The 16,092-nt window shown below is 38.0% G+C and overlaps 1 protein-coding gene across 1 annotated transcript; it reads left to right on the plus strand.

Annotated features, from left to right (window-relative positions):
* The first annotated feature begins 461 nt into the window (after nt 1-461).
* LOC121994182 (polyamine oxidase 3-like) lies at nt 462-1,247 on the plus strand. The gene is made up of 5 exons (XM_042548304.1): nt 462-541; nt 644-757; nt 842-929; nt 1,013-1,026; nt 1,202-1,247. The coding sequence occupies exons 1-5, from the start codon at nt 528-530 to the stop codon at nt 1,218-1,220; spliced, it is 249 nt and encodes an 82-aa protein (XP_042404238.1). The 5' UTR covers nt 462-527; the 3' UTR covers nt 1,221-1,247.
* Nucleotides 1,248-16,092: the final 14,845 nt, after the last annotated feature.

A 16,092-nucleotide genomic window follows, 5' to 3' on the forward strand; every position in this document is an offset into this window, starting at 1 on the left:
TTATTTTTAGAGTTCAACCATGTGGAAGGAAAATGCATTTGGTAAATATATATACAACACGACAGAATATGTTGCTTGTTCTTGTGTTGGATTTATTATTAATTATGTTTTTTTTTCATGGTGTTAAAATATATTCTAGTTTGCATTTTACTGCTTCACATCAACATATATATCTATATATATTGACTTAAATTTTCTTGCAGCATCATTCTATCAGAAGACTGAAGCAAGGCAATCTCGCTCTCCTTCTGCCATTGTCATTGGTGGTGGATTTGCAGGGATTGCAGCTGCTCATGTACTGAAAAATGCATCTTTTCAGGTGTTATGTCGATATAAATTAACAGTTTTTTCAGTTGCCTTTACATATTAGATTCTAAGTTCTGATATGAATGGAGTGTGTGAAGTGGCTGGGTAAATTTGTATCACATGGAAGTTTATTTTTTATTCCTTAGGTTGTGCTTTTAGAATCTCGGGATAGAATTGGTGGTCGAGTTCACACTAACTACTCATTTGGTTTTCCTGTTGACATGGGAGCAGCCTGGTATGCTTCTTTTTTTGTGTTTTTGTTTTCATTCCTTCTGAAGAGGATTGTGGCCAGCCTTCAAAATTTCAGTGACTAGAAGTTTTAATTTGGACACTTCAGGTTGCATGGTGTCTGCAACGAGAATCCATTGGCATCTTGGATTGGAAGACTTGGTCTACCAATTTATCGAACTTCTGGTGACAATTCTGTCTTGTATGATCATGACTTGGAGAGGTAATAGTTAACTGAATAACTAACAGATATCACTGATCATGGAGACTATAATCTTATGGAGACAAATTTACTTCTATTTTTCAGCTACGCACTCTTTGATGGTGATGGACATCAAGTGCCTCAAGATCTAGTGGAAAAAGTTGGTAAGGTGTTTGAAACCATTCTGGAAGAGGCAAGTTCTTTATTAACCTTATATCTGCAGTGCTGATAACTTGGAAATATTTCTCTTGTGAAATGACTGTTCAACGTTTACAGGCTAACAAACTCAGGTATGAAACAAATGAAGACATGTCAATAGCACAGGCTATTAAGCTAGTCATGGAGAGGCATTCAATATGATGCATTATTAATGAATTAAGTCAACTTTATGAGATTTCAGATTTTTTTATTATTCATAGGCATTTAGTTTAGATCAAGTGACATTTCTTTATCTTCTTCTTACAGGTGGAGTTTGAAGGATTAGGAGAATTAAGAAGCAAGGATGAAGAAGATGAAGGATTAGGAGAATTAAGAAGCAAGGATGAAGAAGATGAAGGCATTTAGTTTATCTTCTTTCTTTATCTACTTGGTCCACTTCGATCCAAGTACGATGCAAACATGGCAAGGATGAAGAAGATGAAGGATTAGGAGAATTAAGAAGCAGTGTTTTGTTACGCTTCTAGTGTTGTACATGGTAAAAGTAGTTCAAATGATCCAACTCTTCAAAACTGGATATCAAGATTAGGATGTTGTGTTACTCTTCTAGGATTAGGATGTTGTGTTGTTCTACCTTTGTTTTAATAGTGTCGTTGTCATTTTGTTGGCTTCTTTTGAAATTTCTTTGGAATGTTGTAAATATTATTTTCGAATGTTAGAAAATTATATGTTAAATTTTATTTACAAATTTAGTATTTTGAATGATTTATAATACTAGAAAATTGTATAATAAATTTTAATATTTTTTTTTTATTTTTTATCAAAAAAGGACAACGGTTTTTCACTGTTGTCGTAAATAGTTTAAAACTGTTGTTGAAGACCCTGTTATTAAAGGTAGACGCTCAAAGACAACGGTGAAAAACTGTTGTCTTTGAAGGAAAAGACAACAGTTTTTCACCGTTGTAAAAACTGTTGTCTTTGAGTACCCCCTTTAACAACACAGCCTTTAACAACAGTCCGAAAGGGGCTACGACAACGGTGAAAAACCGTTGTTGTAAGGCTTTTTTCTTGTAGTGTATGGCCTTTTTCTGTTACTATCCTCCATGTGCACCAACCCTAACTGCTGCTATCTTTAGCCACCGCCATCGGGTCGAGTCGTCGCATTCATCTTGCTTCTTATTCCGATATGCCTCTGGTGCTGCAAAAGTACCACGCCTCGCAAGAATCCGATCCGCGACAAAAATAGAATTTTACATATATCGATCCTATATTCCACGAGGGAATGTATATGTAATCTAGATCGAAAATAAAATTCTAAAATCCTAGGGCTAATACAGCTCCTGCTGTATTAGTTACATACAATCATGCACACACAAAATATTGCCCTTGACATGTCCAAGGATCCAATCATACACAACATCAATATGCCATAATAATTGGAGCCTGCAACCAAAGAGTTAGCACATCCTACTATTATCCTACCTAAATTATGTATGACATATGCATAACCTATTTGAATTCTAAACACACAGAGGTAAACCCTAGCTCTGATACCAGTTGTTGGTTAGTCCTAGGAAAACGTACCGGTTCCACTGTACAAAAATTTTTTGTACAAGTGTCGAACCTTTCCTTAAATAACCTATTGTGTTCTTTAGAAGTTAAATTAGGAATCGCAAACGGAACTTAACATCATTGATTCCAAATTTAACTTACCTGTTCTTAATGGTTTAGATTTGAATCGCAAGCGGAACTTAACACTATTGATTCAAATCCACCTATGTTATTAATTCCATTAAATATTAATTTCCAAAATTGGCTTCCAGGACTGCATGGCGAGGCACATGGCCTTCTTGGATATGGGAGCAACCACCACCGCCTAGACAAAGCCTTTTAAGGAAAGCTAATATTTAATTTCCTTAAATAACTCTAGGTTAACCAAAAAGAACAATCGAAACTAGATCTAATTGTCTCTTGTATTTAGAATTCTTACAAAGAAAATAACTAGTATGATGCGGAAGAAAATTACTAGTTATACCTTCTCTTTGTAAACTAACGACCTCGAGATCTTCTGCCATATTCCTCGCCTCGCCTTGGACGTCGTGTGGGCGACAATCCTCCAAGATGAACACCACCCAAAAGCTTCTTCCTCTTCTTCTAAAAACCGGCCACCACCACCACCAAGGAGAAAAGAGCAAAAGGGAAAAGAGAAGGGAGAGAGGGGTCGGCCACTTGAGATCTCCAAGCAAAAGAATAAGAGTTGTGTCTCATGAAGCCTCCCCACCCCTTCTTTAATATTAGTTGCCCAAGGCAAATAAGGGAAGAATTTTTACAAAAATTAAAATCTTCCTCTAGCTTTTCCTTTTCCTTTTTAATTTTCCTATTCTTTCCTCTTGATTGAATCAATCACCAAAAATAATTTGATGATTTTATTATTTTTAATATGGCCAGCCCCTTCCTTGGGCACCAAGCAATGTGGTCGGCCACCTCATCAAGGGAAAAAGGAAATATATTTTTTAAAATTTTCCAAGAAGAAATCCTCTTATAAAATTTACAAGCTCTCTTTCTTAAAGTAGGAGTTAAAAAAGGAAAGTTCTAAAAATTAAAATCATGTTTTAAAATTTAAAACTTCTCTTATAAAATTTCCTTTTTTTAACATGATGATAGAAAATTTTAATTTTAAAACTTATCTTCCTTTTTTTCTTAAACCATGAGGATGGTTAAAAAAGGAAAGTTTTAAAACTTTTATAACTCTCTATTAAAACATGTGGCCAAATTCAAATAAGGAAAGTTTTTAAAATTAAAATCTCTCTTTTAAAACTTATAGTTTTCTACAAAGAGAAGATTTTAAAAATTTCAAAAACAACCCTCCTTGTTTGAATATTGTGGCCGGCCCCTTCATGCTTGGTCACCAAGCAAAGGGCCGACCCCTATAGAAGAGGATGTGGTCGGCTCTTGCTTGGTCACCAAGCATTCGACCGACCCACTTCTTGGACACCAAGAAGAGTCTTACATTTGGATGAACTTGAGGCTATAATGAGGCTACGACAAGGACCTAGAGGAGAAATTGGTTTTGACCTTCCGATGAGCTTGAGTATCCCGTGCTCGCCCCGAACACACAACTCAAGTTCATCGATAATAACTCATTCCACTAGAGAGTTATTATCGCACTACCGTACCAATTCCAAATTACATTATGGGCTCATTCTTATCATGAGTGTGTTAGTCTCCCTGTGTTTAAGATTACGAATGCCCACTAATTAAGTAAGTTACTGACAACTCAATTAATATCTAGCTCCAAGAGTAATACCACTCAACTTCATTGTCATGTCGGACTAAGTCCACCTGCAGGGTTTAACATGACAATCCTTATGAGCTTCTCTTGGGGACATTCTCAACCTAGATAACTAGGACACAGATTCCTTCTATAATCAACAACACACACTATAAGTAATATTATTTTCCAACTTATCGGGCATATTGATTTATCGAGCTAAACCTCACCCTTTGATAAGTCAAAGAAATAAATATTAAATATATGTGCTTGTTATTATATTAGGATTAAGAGCACACACTTTCATAATAACTAAGGTCTAGTTCTTTTATTAAGTCAGTACAAAAATAACTTACCTAAAATGGTCCTACTCAATACACGTAGAGTGTACCAGTGTAATTTATTAGTCAAGATAAACTAATACTTAATTACACTACAACTATTCCGATGGTTTGTTCCTTTCCATCTTAGTCGTGAGCAACTGTTTATAATTTATAAAGAACCGTCAACATGATCTACTGTGTGTGACACCACACATCATGTTGTCTAGTATATAAATTAATTGAACAATTACATTTAACAAATAAATATAGATATTGATCAATGTGATTCTTTTATTTCAAAAATAAATGTTTACAAAAGCTAGGCTTTTAGTATACACTCCAACAGCTCTGACCCGACAAGACTTTCTACCTAGGGTTACCACCTCCTAGGACCTAGGGTTGACGCCCCCTAGGGGTTTCCACCTGCCTAACCACAGCTAGGGCTTTCCTACAAAACTCAGTCAACATATCAGATAACAACACACTTTAACTTTGAATCCTTTTTCCATTATCAAAACTCGGGTTCGATCGTCGGATGCTTCTCGCACCAACACATGCAACCAGCCACTCGTTATTCATGGTGAACTGAGAATGCACCCAAGTGATATCACGAGTAGTTCAGCCAAACGGATGCACGACTGAGAGAAAAGAATCGGGGAACGAAGGTGGAGGAACTCTTTTGCTTTTGCTCTCGCTCTTGCTCTTGCTTTGCTCAAGATCCAGCCTCCTTATATAGAAGCTCTCACATTGCCTACAATGAATGACCAAATTATGGTCATTTAATGCTGGGGTTAATGTCACCATTAACGAGTTTAATGTCTTCATTATTGTTGAGATGTTATGGAATCATTATTAATGAGTTTAATAACGTTATTAATGTCGAGACGTTACGAAGTCACCATTAATGAGCTTAATGTCACTATTAATATCGAGACGCTATGAAATTACCATTAATTTTATATTAATGCTTCCATTACACTCTTGAGCAGGTAGCAAAAAGAGATTCAGGTGACAAAATGTTGGTTCATTCACTTAGGCAAATCTTGCCTCGACCGGTCCATCATTCAACGCGCGCAAGTCGTGCTCTCACATGAGTCAACCTTATTTCAATACAATCCGGGCCCTAGATTTGCATCCACCCCTACACACTCATGCTTGAGAGAGTCTCTCCCCATGCATACGTTTACAACGTAACATCAATGCATGTGCCATAATTTAAACCAATAATAAAGCCAACAAACTTCTAATGTGGGACTAACAATCCATGCACAATAGAGTTTCTTCGTCTCCACCTCTTTATTCCATCCACATTTCTAACAATCCCCCACATGAATAGAATACATGGTATGTGATAGCATTCAACAGTTGAGTCAAGTATATGATATGTAGGTTTTTCCTTTGAGCCTTTCATTGTGAATAACTGTTTGCTTACTAGCTGATAGTAAACATAATTTCCTTGAACTGTTCTGCCGTCTGTGTAAGCATTGACAAATCTCACCCAAGACTCTCCTTGATACAACTCAATTCTCATGAATGTGTTCGTTCTTAGCCATGAACACGCCTTGTTCTTTGAGAAACTCTAGAAATTTTGCCTCCAATTCTCTTCGAAGTGGCCCACTTCTTTCTCACATAAGTGATCCCTCGAGAGTAACCATCTACTTTTCTTGATCATTAAAAGCCTATAGGCTTACCCTGGTTGGGTCACTATTTTATGGATTATCCCCCACAGTGTGTCTAATCAGTGTAAATTAGTTGTCCCTTTGAACCTAGTTCTTAGGATCTCCAGTCAGTATAGGTTGGGTGTCCTCTGCACAGATCGCTGACAACAATATTAAACCCATTTCTCGTGATAAGCTTGCAACTAACTCTTGATTTAACCCTTTGGTTAGCGGATCCGCTAGATTATCCTTTGACTTCATATAGTCAACAGTGATAACTCCCATTGAGAGTGGTTGTCTAATGGTATTATGTCTATGATGCATATGTCTAGACTTACCATTGTACAAATGGCTCTATGTCCGACCAATTATATTACTAATTGACTATCGCAATGTATGCAAATTGTCGACATGGGTTTTGACCATCTTGGTATATCTTCTAAGAATTGCTATAACCATTCGGCCTCTTCACCATATTTGTCAAGAGCTACAAACTCATATTCCATCGTGGATCTGATTATTACCGTTTGCTTAGAAGATTTTCAGGAAATGGCTGCACCTCTCAAAGTGAATATATATCCACTTGTAGATTCAGAGTCTTTTATATTAGATATCCAACTCATATCGTTGTATCCTTTGATTACAGCAGGATATCTCATATAGTACAGTCCATATTCACGAGTATACCTCAAGTACCTCAGTACTCTTATTATCCCTTTCCAGTGCTCAACACCGGGATTACTCGTGTATTTACTCAGTTACTTACTATGTAGGCCAAGTCTGATCGTGTACAGCTCATCAGATATATCAGACTTCTAATCACTCGAGAGTACTCTATTTGAAAGATACTTTCACCTCAATTTTTTAATAGATATTGACTGATATATATCAGTGTTCATACCAACGTAGTATCATCCTTGGTGAATTTCTCAAGAATTTTATCCACGTAATGAGACTAACTAAGAACAAGTCCTTCTATCGTTCTAAGAATTTTGATTCCGAGAATCACATTAGCTAGGTCCATGTCTTTCATGTTAAATCTTAAGTTCAACATATCTTTAGTGGATTTGATTATCTTATCATTACTCCCAATGATAAGTATGTCATCTACATATAGGAACAAGATGACGTAGTCATTCTCTGTGACTTTCATGTAGATATATTTATCACACTCATTGATCTTGAATCCATATTCTTTCATGGCATTATCAAATTTCTCATGCCACTACTTTGTTTCTATAGGATCGAACGAGTGTGATAGAAGGGGGGGGGGGGGTTGAATATCGTACTCTTAAAATCTTTTCTTTTACTTATTTAAATCAAAGTCGTGTAGTGGAAAAGTAGAGAACAAGTTCGGTTACTTGGTTCGGAGCCTAGGTCGACTCCTACTCTAAGACCCGCGATCCTTGATCGCACCGATGGGCAATTCACTAAAACTCTTCTTTCCGAAAACCTCAGAAACAAGCAGTACGTACAAGAAAATGAGTAAGATAGTAACAACCTATTATCTTACTTGTGTTAAGTACAATGCACACAATAAAATAAAAGTATACCAACAATATGTTAAAGTTGAAGCTCAGTCGGTACTTGAGTGAAGTAGTTGCTTGCGAGTTGTAGTAGCAGTAGCACGAGCAACTTTCACAGAGATGAACTTTGAACCAACCAGAATGCATTTTTCAGTCTCAGACCTCGAGCTCTCTTTTATAAGAATCGTCGATGTTTAGTCGACCGATCTATGGGTTCGGTCTAACGAACCAGCTCCCTTCCATCTTTGTTGAGATCTGATGCTGATTCTATCTTTGACATTTATTGTCATTAAAGTGTTCGGTCGACCGATCACCTTTTCGGTCGACCAAATAGAGAATTTCTCTATTCGCCGAGATTCACACTTAATGCTACATTGATGAGGTATCATTCAGTCGACCGATCTGCTGGTTCGGTCGACCGATCAGCTTAGCTTCCTTCTCTGCTTCTGACCAAATTGATCTATGCCACATCGTCAGGGTTTGGTCGACCGATCCTTTGGTTCAGTTAACCGATCAAGCTCTGATCGGATTTCACTCTAGTTTGGTTTGAACTTGTGTCTATTCTGAGTTAGTCTGGTTCGGTCAACTGATCCTCCTATTCAGTCGACCGATCAGGCCGAACCTGTAAAATAGAGTTAAACTGTATATTCCTGCAAAACAGAGATTAACATAGTAATATAAAATGCACGAGTAATAATAATAGACAATTCAACTATCTTGATCTCAACTTGGAAACTTTTTTGATTTTTTCAGTTGGATCATCGATCTTAGGTTGTTCCCTTCAGAAATACGACCTCACTGTCGCTCTTCCAATTGTTTACCTCAACCTACCTGCCAAACTTTGATCCTCTAGATCTGTTTAGACTTTTCATTTAGCCTTGATCGGCTTGCCAGGACTTTCTCTCGATCTTTGGTCCTCCAGATCTCTCGATCTTACTGCCAAGTGTCGGAGCCTCTCGACCCACTTGGTCTTTCCACCTGGATTCCATGATTTGCTAAGACTTCTCCTTCCTAGCCTCCAACTAGGTCTTTCCCGGTTGAGTAAACAACATGTACACTTAGTCAACTTGTTAGATCACAACAAGACTTAACTTAAACCGTTGACAACATCAAAACTTAGGTTTGATTTTGGTGCAACTTGCTCCAACAATCTCCCCCTTTTTGATGTTTGGCAACTAAGGTTCAAAGTTAAGTTAAAATATATAAAAATAAATAAGCAAGCACTTTAACTCTCCCCCTGAGTTAAACATCTCCCCCTGAATTCAATATCTCTCCCCCTTTGACACACATCAAAAATAGGGGAAACAATCACACTTAAGTAAAGTTTGATTTTGAAAATTTATAAAGAAAAATTATAAGAGAAAATTTTTTAAATATATTTGAAATTTTCGCAAAGTAAAATTTTCAAAAGAAGGAACAATTGTGAGTATTTGAAAAGATTAAGTAAAGATAAGACTTGAAAAAAATTTCGTAAAGTAAACTTCTAAAGAAATGGTTAAAAAAATATGAAAGGTTTAGGAAAGTGTAAATTTTGAAAAATTTTAGCAAGGTTAAAATTTCATTTTTTTAAAATTGTAAAGTAAATAATATTGAAAAGTTTAGAAAAGAGAAAAGATTGAAAAAAATTATTAGGGAGAAATTTTGAAAAATGATAGTATAGGTAAAATTTTGAGAAATTATATTGAAAAATTAATAAGGAATAATTTTGAAAAACTGTAAAAATAATTTGAAAACTATAGATAAAAATTTGAAAATTTTTAGAAGTAAATAATTTTTAAAATATTTTGTTAAAAGAAAAGGAAGGTGTTTTGAAAGTTTAGTGTGAAGCTCCCCCTAAAATTGATAATTTCCTAAAAGTCCAAGCATGGATTAAAAACTAAAAAAAATATTCTTATGATAAAATATTCAATCTTTGTACAAAGTTAACTACCAGAAGATAGTAGCTATTGACTCAGGTTGGTCAATTTGAGCATTTGAGACTAACTAAATTGTTACTAGCTAGTAAACTCAAATTGATCAATGTATGTTGTTTAAAGCCCAGATTTATAGCGATGCACAGATATAAGCATATGAAATCTTAAGCTAAGTCCTAAGCATCTCACCCATTCTAAGTTGTACAAGCAAGGGATCCTACTATGCTTGTGAGATGTTGGCTGCTAAAACTATAGGATCATGCAATTCTACGGGAAAGACCTAAACTACTCCAGCAAAATAAAATATTTTGAAAAAAAAAATTAAAAGGGGAAATTTTATAAAAATAATTTAAAAAAACTATTAAGTAATATTTTCAAAAACATGTTATGTGAAAAAGAAAACTATTCTATAAAACACATTCCTAATTATCTTCTTAAGTTACTAAATTCAACTTCAGGTAAAGGTTTTGTAAATAAGTCGGCTAGGTTAGATTTTGAGTCAATATAGTTCAGTTCAATATTTCCTTTAGAGACATGATCCCTAACGAAATGATGTTTAACTTCTATATGTTTAGTTCTAGAGTGATGTATTGGATTTTTAGTTAGATTTATAGAACTTATGTTATCAATATAGATTTTCACATTTTTATAATGTAAAATACCGAAAAATAGCGAATAAAGATAAGGGAATTTTCCGAATTTTTTAGAATTTTTTCGGGAATTTTTCGGAGCTCGTATGACTTAGGTTACGGGGATAATAATAGGCCCCGGGAAAGGCTCTTTAGGCTACCCCATTTTAATGAGGAAAAGATTTATTTCTTTTTCTTTTATTTTTATTTTTTTTCTTTTTCCTTCGTTTTTCCCTCACCCGCGTGGCTTCCTCCCGAGCCTTGCGACGCCGATCTTTGCCTAACCGACGTCGCACGCGGCGATTTTTCTTCTCCCCGAGCGATAAAAACCCAAGCCGATCCCCTTCTCTTCTCTTTCCCCTTCTTCCTTACTCCTCTCTGCCCATCGCCCTCGCTGTGGAGACTGCCACAGTCAACGCCGCTCTCTCCCCTCTTGCGCCGAGTGGCCAGCATCGGCCAACGCCGACGCCGAGCTCTAGTTCTTCCTACGCGTGCCACTGCAAGCATCTATGAAATTAAGCATGGAACGAAACCTAAAGCATTAAAGAAATCTAATCTAACCTAACCTAATTGCATTCAATCAAAACTAGAACTTAACTAAATTAAAAGAACAAGACAAAATAAGAATTAAACAAACTAAAATGTATTAAACCTAACCTAACTATTAGTTGAAGCATTTCATCGAACATGGTGTGAGCATTAATCAAATTAAACATAGTACGTGCAACTTAAATATAAAAGATCAAGTTAATACAAGCATTCAACCACAATTGAACACAAACAAGCAAACATGAGCAATAAGCATAATTAAACTAACTAAACCAAACACAATCCACACTTCTTCTTTGAATACCAACGACTACCCTTCGCCTTCACACGAAAGACCCGACTCCGTACCCCGAAAGCCGGTGGGCAGCAGCGAAGATGCTGGGCTACTGCAAACTTCGACAACAACAATGGAGATGAACGACTCTTCCACCGAAGAACCCCTTCGTTGGAACTTGGCCGGACTGTGATGAACTGTCGGACCTCCTCTGCCGCTGCCGCCCGAACCCAGTAGGTAGAGCCTTGGAAAAGTGCCGGAGTGTGTAGGTCTCACCGGAGAACCCCTCCGGTGAGGTGGAGTTGGTCGGAAATTGTTGTCGTCGCCTGCTGCTCCCGCCACTGTGCTGCTGCCGTCGCCGCTGGCGTTGAGAAGAAGTAGTGAGCTGTGGTTGGCCGGCCGGCGGCGTGGAAGAGAGGAAGAGAAGCCGCCGGCCGGAGAAAAGGAAGGAAGAAGAATGCTGGTGCTGTGCCCTAGCCGCCGCGGGAGGAAATCGCGAGAAGAGGTAATGTGTCGCTACTGTGCCGTGCGTGAGGGGAAGAAGAGGTAAGGTTTTCTTAATGGGTTTCGGGTTTGGGTCCATTAGAACTTAGATTCGATCCAATAACCAATAAGATTGAAATTGAGTTGATGACTTGGGCTTTTAAAAGTGGGCTTATTGGGTTTGAAGATTGGATTTGAAGAGTAAACTTTTGGATCAAATTTGAATTGGAACTCCACTTCTTAGATGAATCCTTGGATGCCTTGATCTCGATCAATGGTTCAGATCATTTTAAATCAGGATGAAGGGTTGGATCACTTAGATCTGAATGAAGGAGCAGGATCTCATTGGATCTTGATCAACGGTCCACACTGATTAAGCTTGATCTCCTCCGTTTTACCTTCAAATCAAGCAAAATTTGATCCGACTTGACCCTAATCCATGACTCTTTGAATTTTCTACAAAACCACATAAAAGCATGAAATTAAATTCCACAATTTGTAGGAAAATTTACAATTAAATCTAAAATTAATTCTACTCACAAAATGTAATATAAACACAAAATTAGCATGTGAGAAGATAAAAATGCTAAGTAATAAGTTCCAAAATAATGCACAAAAATACATATTATCAATGTTCCTCATCGAAACGGAAGTAGATCAATATGTCGTCAATAAAGATGATAACAAACTGACCTAAATACTCCAGAAAGATACGATTCATCAAATCCATAAATACTGTTGGAGCATTGGTAAGCCTAAATGACATTACAAAAAATTCATAATGTCCGTATCTGGTGTGAAATGTTGTCTTCTGAACATCAGAATCCTTGACTCTCAGCTGATGATATCCAGATCGCAGATCAATTTTAGAATACACTGATATATCTCTGAGTTGATCAAATAAATCCTCGATCCGTGGTAAGGGGTACTTATTCCTGACGGTCACTGCATTCAGCTGTCTGTAATTGATGCCCAACCTCAGAGTACCATCCTATTTCTTGACAAACAATATCGGAGAACCCCACAGAGATACACTAGGGCGAATAAATCCCCTATCCAATAACTCATGGAGTTGGAGCTTTAGCTCATCCAACTCTTTCGATGTCATGCGGTAAGGAGCTTTCGATGCTGGAGCGGTCCCCGGTATCAGCTCAATAGCAAACTCCACTTGCTTTCAGGGAGGCAAGCCTGGTAACTCATCTTGAAATACATTTGGATACTCTCGGACCACTGGAATGTCTAAGAGCTTAGTACTCCCGCTGTTGTCAGCATTAATTAATGACAAAAGAAATCCCTGACAGCCAAGTAACAACAGCTTCTGAGCCTGAATCGCAGAAATGATCGATATGTCGTCATCCCTAATGCTAGTGAAATCCCACGAGGGTTGGTTCAGAGGTCGGAATGTGATCACCCTCGTCTGGCAATCAACCATGGCATGATATGCAGACAACTAATCCATACCAAGGATAATGTTGAACTCGACCATTTTCAGTACTAATAAATCAATCATGAGTATCATATTGCCAAAGTCTAACAGGCAACCTTTGACCTCCTGAGTGACGTCCAATGTATCACCGGACGGTAGGGAGACGGTCTAAGGGTAGATAGTCTACGTATGTCCCTCATAAAGACACGGGAAATAAAGGAATGCGAACTACCAGTATCTATCAGCATATCAGCCTAATAATTCATAAAGTAAAACCATATCGCGGAAAACGGATCTATTGGCCCACTGCGCATCCTCTCTGGTGACCGCGTGAATATGTCCAGTCTCTGGCGGTGGTGGAGGTGGTAGTGCTGCCAAAGGCTGTTGCGGCTGAGTCTGAGCCTGCCACTGAGTCGGTTCCAGATACTGTGCTAGAGATGGATATGAGGGTTATGATTGATACTGGACAGGTGGCTGGGGTTGCAACTGGTACTAAACCAGTGGCTGAGGCTGTGGCTGGATACTATACTAGGGGTTGAGGCTGTGACTGGTACTGAACTAGTGGCTGGGGCTACAACTGATACTATGCTAGTGGCTGAGGCTACAACTGATACTACCCCTGCGTCAGATACTGAGGTCCTGGAACAGAGCTCTAGGATACTATAAGGGTGCCGGAGTGCTCCTGTCCATGTATGTCATATGCAGCTACTGCAGGGGGAGCTGTCCTCTGATGGCTATGCGAAGATTGGGCTCTCCGCCCTCCTCGTTGAGTCCCTAACTGACTAGGTTGTCTTCCATGAACAGAAACCCCGAAAGCCACGTGCTGCCTTCAGCGAACAATCTTAGCTCATGTGCCGCAATTTGCAATAATAGCAAACTGACTGTCCCAAGAAGCAGGTTGATGTGATGTGATCTCTAGACCCACATCGGGTGTAGTGTATGTTATTGGCGAGCTATTTTTGGTTCTGCTGAGAAGATCAGAAACATCTTGATGAAGACCGCCCTGACTTCTGAGGCCAACCAGATGCCCCAAAAGTACCTTGACCCGCCTGGCTGCAACCACTCGGCTGCTGTCCGCATGTAGGAGACCACAAGCATCAATGTCTCCCAATTTGCCAATGAGACCTTGATAGACATATTGCTAATTATGATGCACCAAATGCACATATTTTCATGAGTCATGATACCTCAGCATGACTACATTATCAATTATCTATGGTTATATTTTTCATATTGTTTGTTGATATCAAAGAAAGTTGTAGAGCTATATCTATAAGTAGTTTGTTATTCTAGATTTATATCATACCGTGGGAGGTTCAATAAGTTCATCATTTGTAAAGTCGAAACAAGATCTAATTACATCATACTAATAACTATTAATGTAAGTCTTTGTATGGTTCCCATGGTCCTTTGTTTGTAGGCTTTACATGTCTTTAGCTTTATTTTATGTACTACATATCTCTTTATGACCAATAAGGATATCTATGTTACCCAAGTATTAATATAGTACCAAAATTATAAAACTAATTATTTTACCTATTTGTCGTCTGGAGATGTCCCGTCACTGCCAAGTCCCCAAATATAACCTTGTCTAAGATACCTCAGAATTCCGAACATGAAAATCGACGGAAATCCGTATAAATCCGAAAATTACCCATATTGACTCACAAAACCTGGGCTCTGATACCAATTAACACCAAATAAATTGGTATCAGATTAATTCAAAAATTCATAACATGGAAAACAAGCATCGTATATTGGCTCTAATACCAAATAAATTGGTATCAAATTAACTCGAAAATTCAGAACACAAAAAAAATAGGCATCGTAAACCTGCTCTGATACCAAATAAATTAGTATCAGATTAATTTGAAAATCCATATCACGAAAGACAGGCATCATAAACCTACTCTGATACCAAAAGAATTGTCACGCCCCGGGGGAGTCCCTACCGAGGAAATTTCGGTAGCATCTCCCCTGTACGGGTGACAATATGGAACTCATCTACAAAGCTCTCAGGGCCACACAAATCTCGGCCAACACGACCGAAATAATAACAATAAAAATAACCAACAATCCACACAGTTTATATTAACTCAGCCTCTGGCTGACACAACCACGTAGTTTATTTAAATAAAACTTCACTAATACGACGGAAAACTTAAACTCACAATAAAAATCAAACGCAACAGAAAACAAAGACAGTAGACTAAAACTCGATAAAAATCCATGAGTACAGTTATACATCACAAATATATAAAAATATAACAAGGAAACTACAAGTCAAAAGGTAGAAAACCGTCACGACTCAGGGTGGGGACTAGCGAATGGAACCCCCTGATAGCTTAAACCTGAAATGGTAATAATCAACGGGGTGAGTCCAACACTCAGCGGATACCAAGCTAACATGCATAGTACAAAATAACTAATAGTAACAATTATGCATATAGTCTCCTGGAATAATAATGGAAAATGCAAACTGAAAGGAATGAGAGAAGTTGTACTCACCAGGACCTCCTATTAGGATAATAAGGTCGTCAGACTGAAAATATCATGTCTCCTGTATGCATGTCAATCATATGCATTCACCAAATATGCAGCAAACAAAGTGCAGCAAATAGAAGCAATAAATGCAATCATGCATATGATGCAAATGACATGTCCTGGTCAGCCCTAATGCCAGTCAGTCGTCTCACATACGATGGTGAGACCGAGTGGGTAGGGCTGTGACAACTATGTACTCTCAGATCGCTGCTCCTGATGAGTGACTAAGTGGACAAGATGCTGTCGAAGTACATCTATCCTCCTACCTCAAATCATAAATGAAGGAGCTCAATGCTCTCATCTCCCTGAGATAATCCAGAGGAGGGATCTCTGTCCTGCTACCATGCTGCGTCACGCTACCCATGAGTGGATCAGCGGAGCACCGACAGAGCAACCTACTGCAACACACCCTGCCCGAATAAAAACCACTAACCCATCAGTAGTTGTGTGTGCAGATCCATGTAACTAGTGATGTGCTCAACAATAATGGAGCCGACAATCGCGCAGCATGCAATCATGCGAGATGGTGCATGACACTAAGCATGAAAATCCTGATCATATCTACCTTCATAAAACATGTACCAAAAATAAATAGCTCAAATAA

Source organism: Zingiber officinale, chromosome 6A (assembly GCF_018446385.1).
Source record: "Zingiber officinale cultivar Zhangliang chromosome 6A, Zo_v1.1, whole genome shotgun sequence".
NCBI classification, from domain to species: Eukaryota; Viridiplantae; Streptophyta; class Magnoliopsida; order Zingiberales; family Zingiberaceae; genus Zingiber; species Zingiber officinale.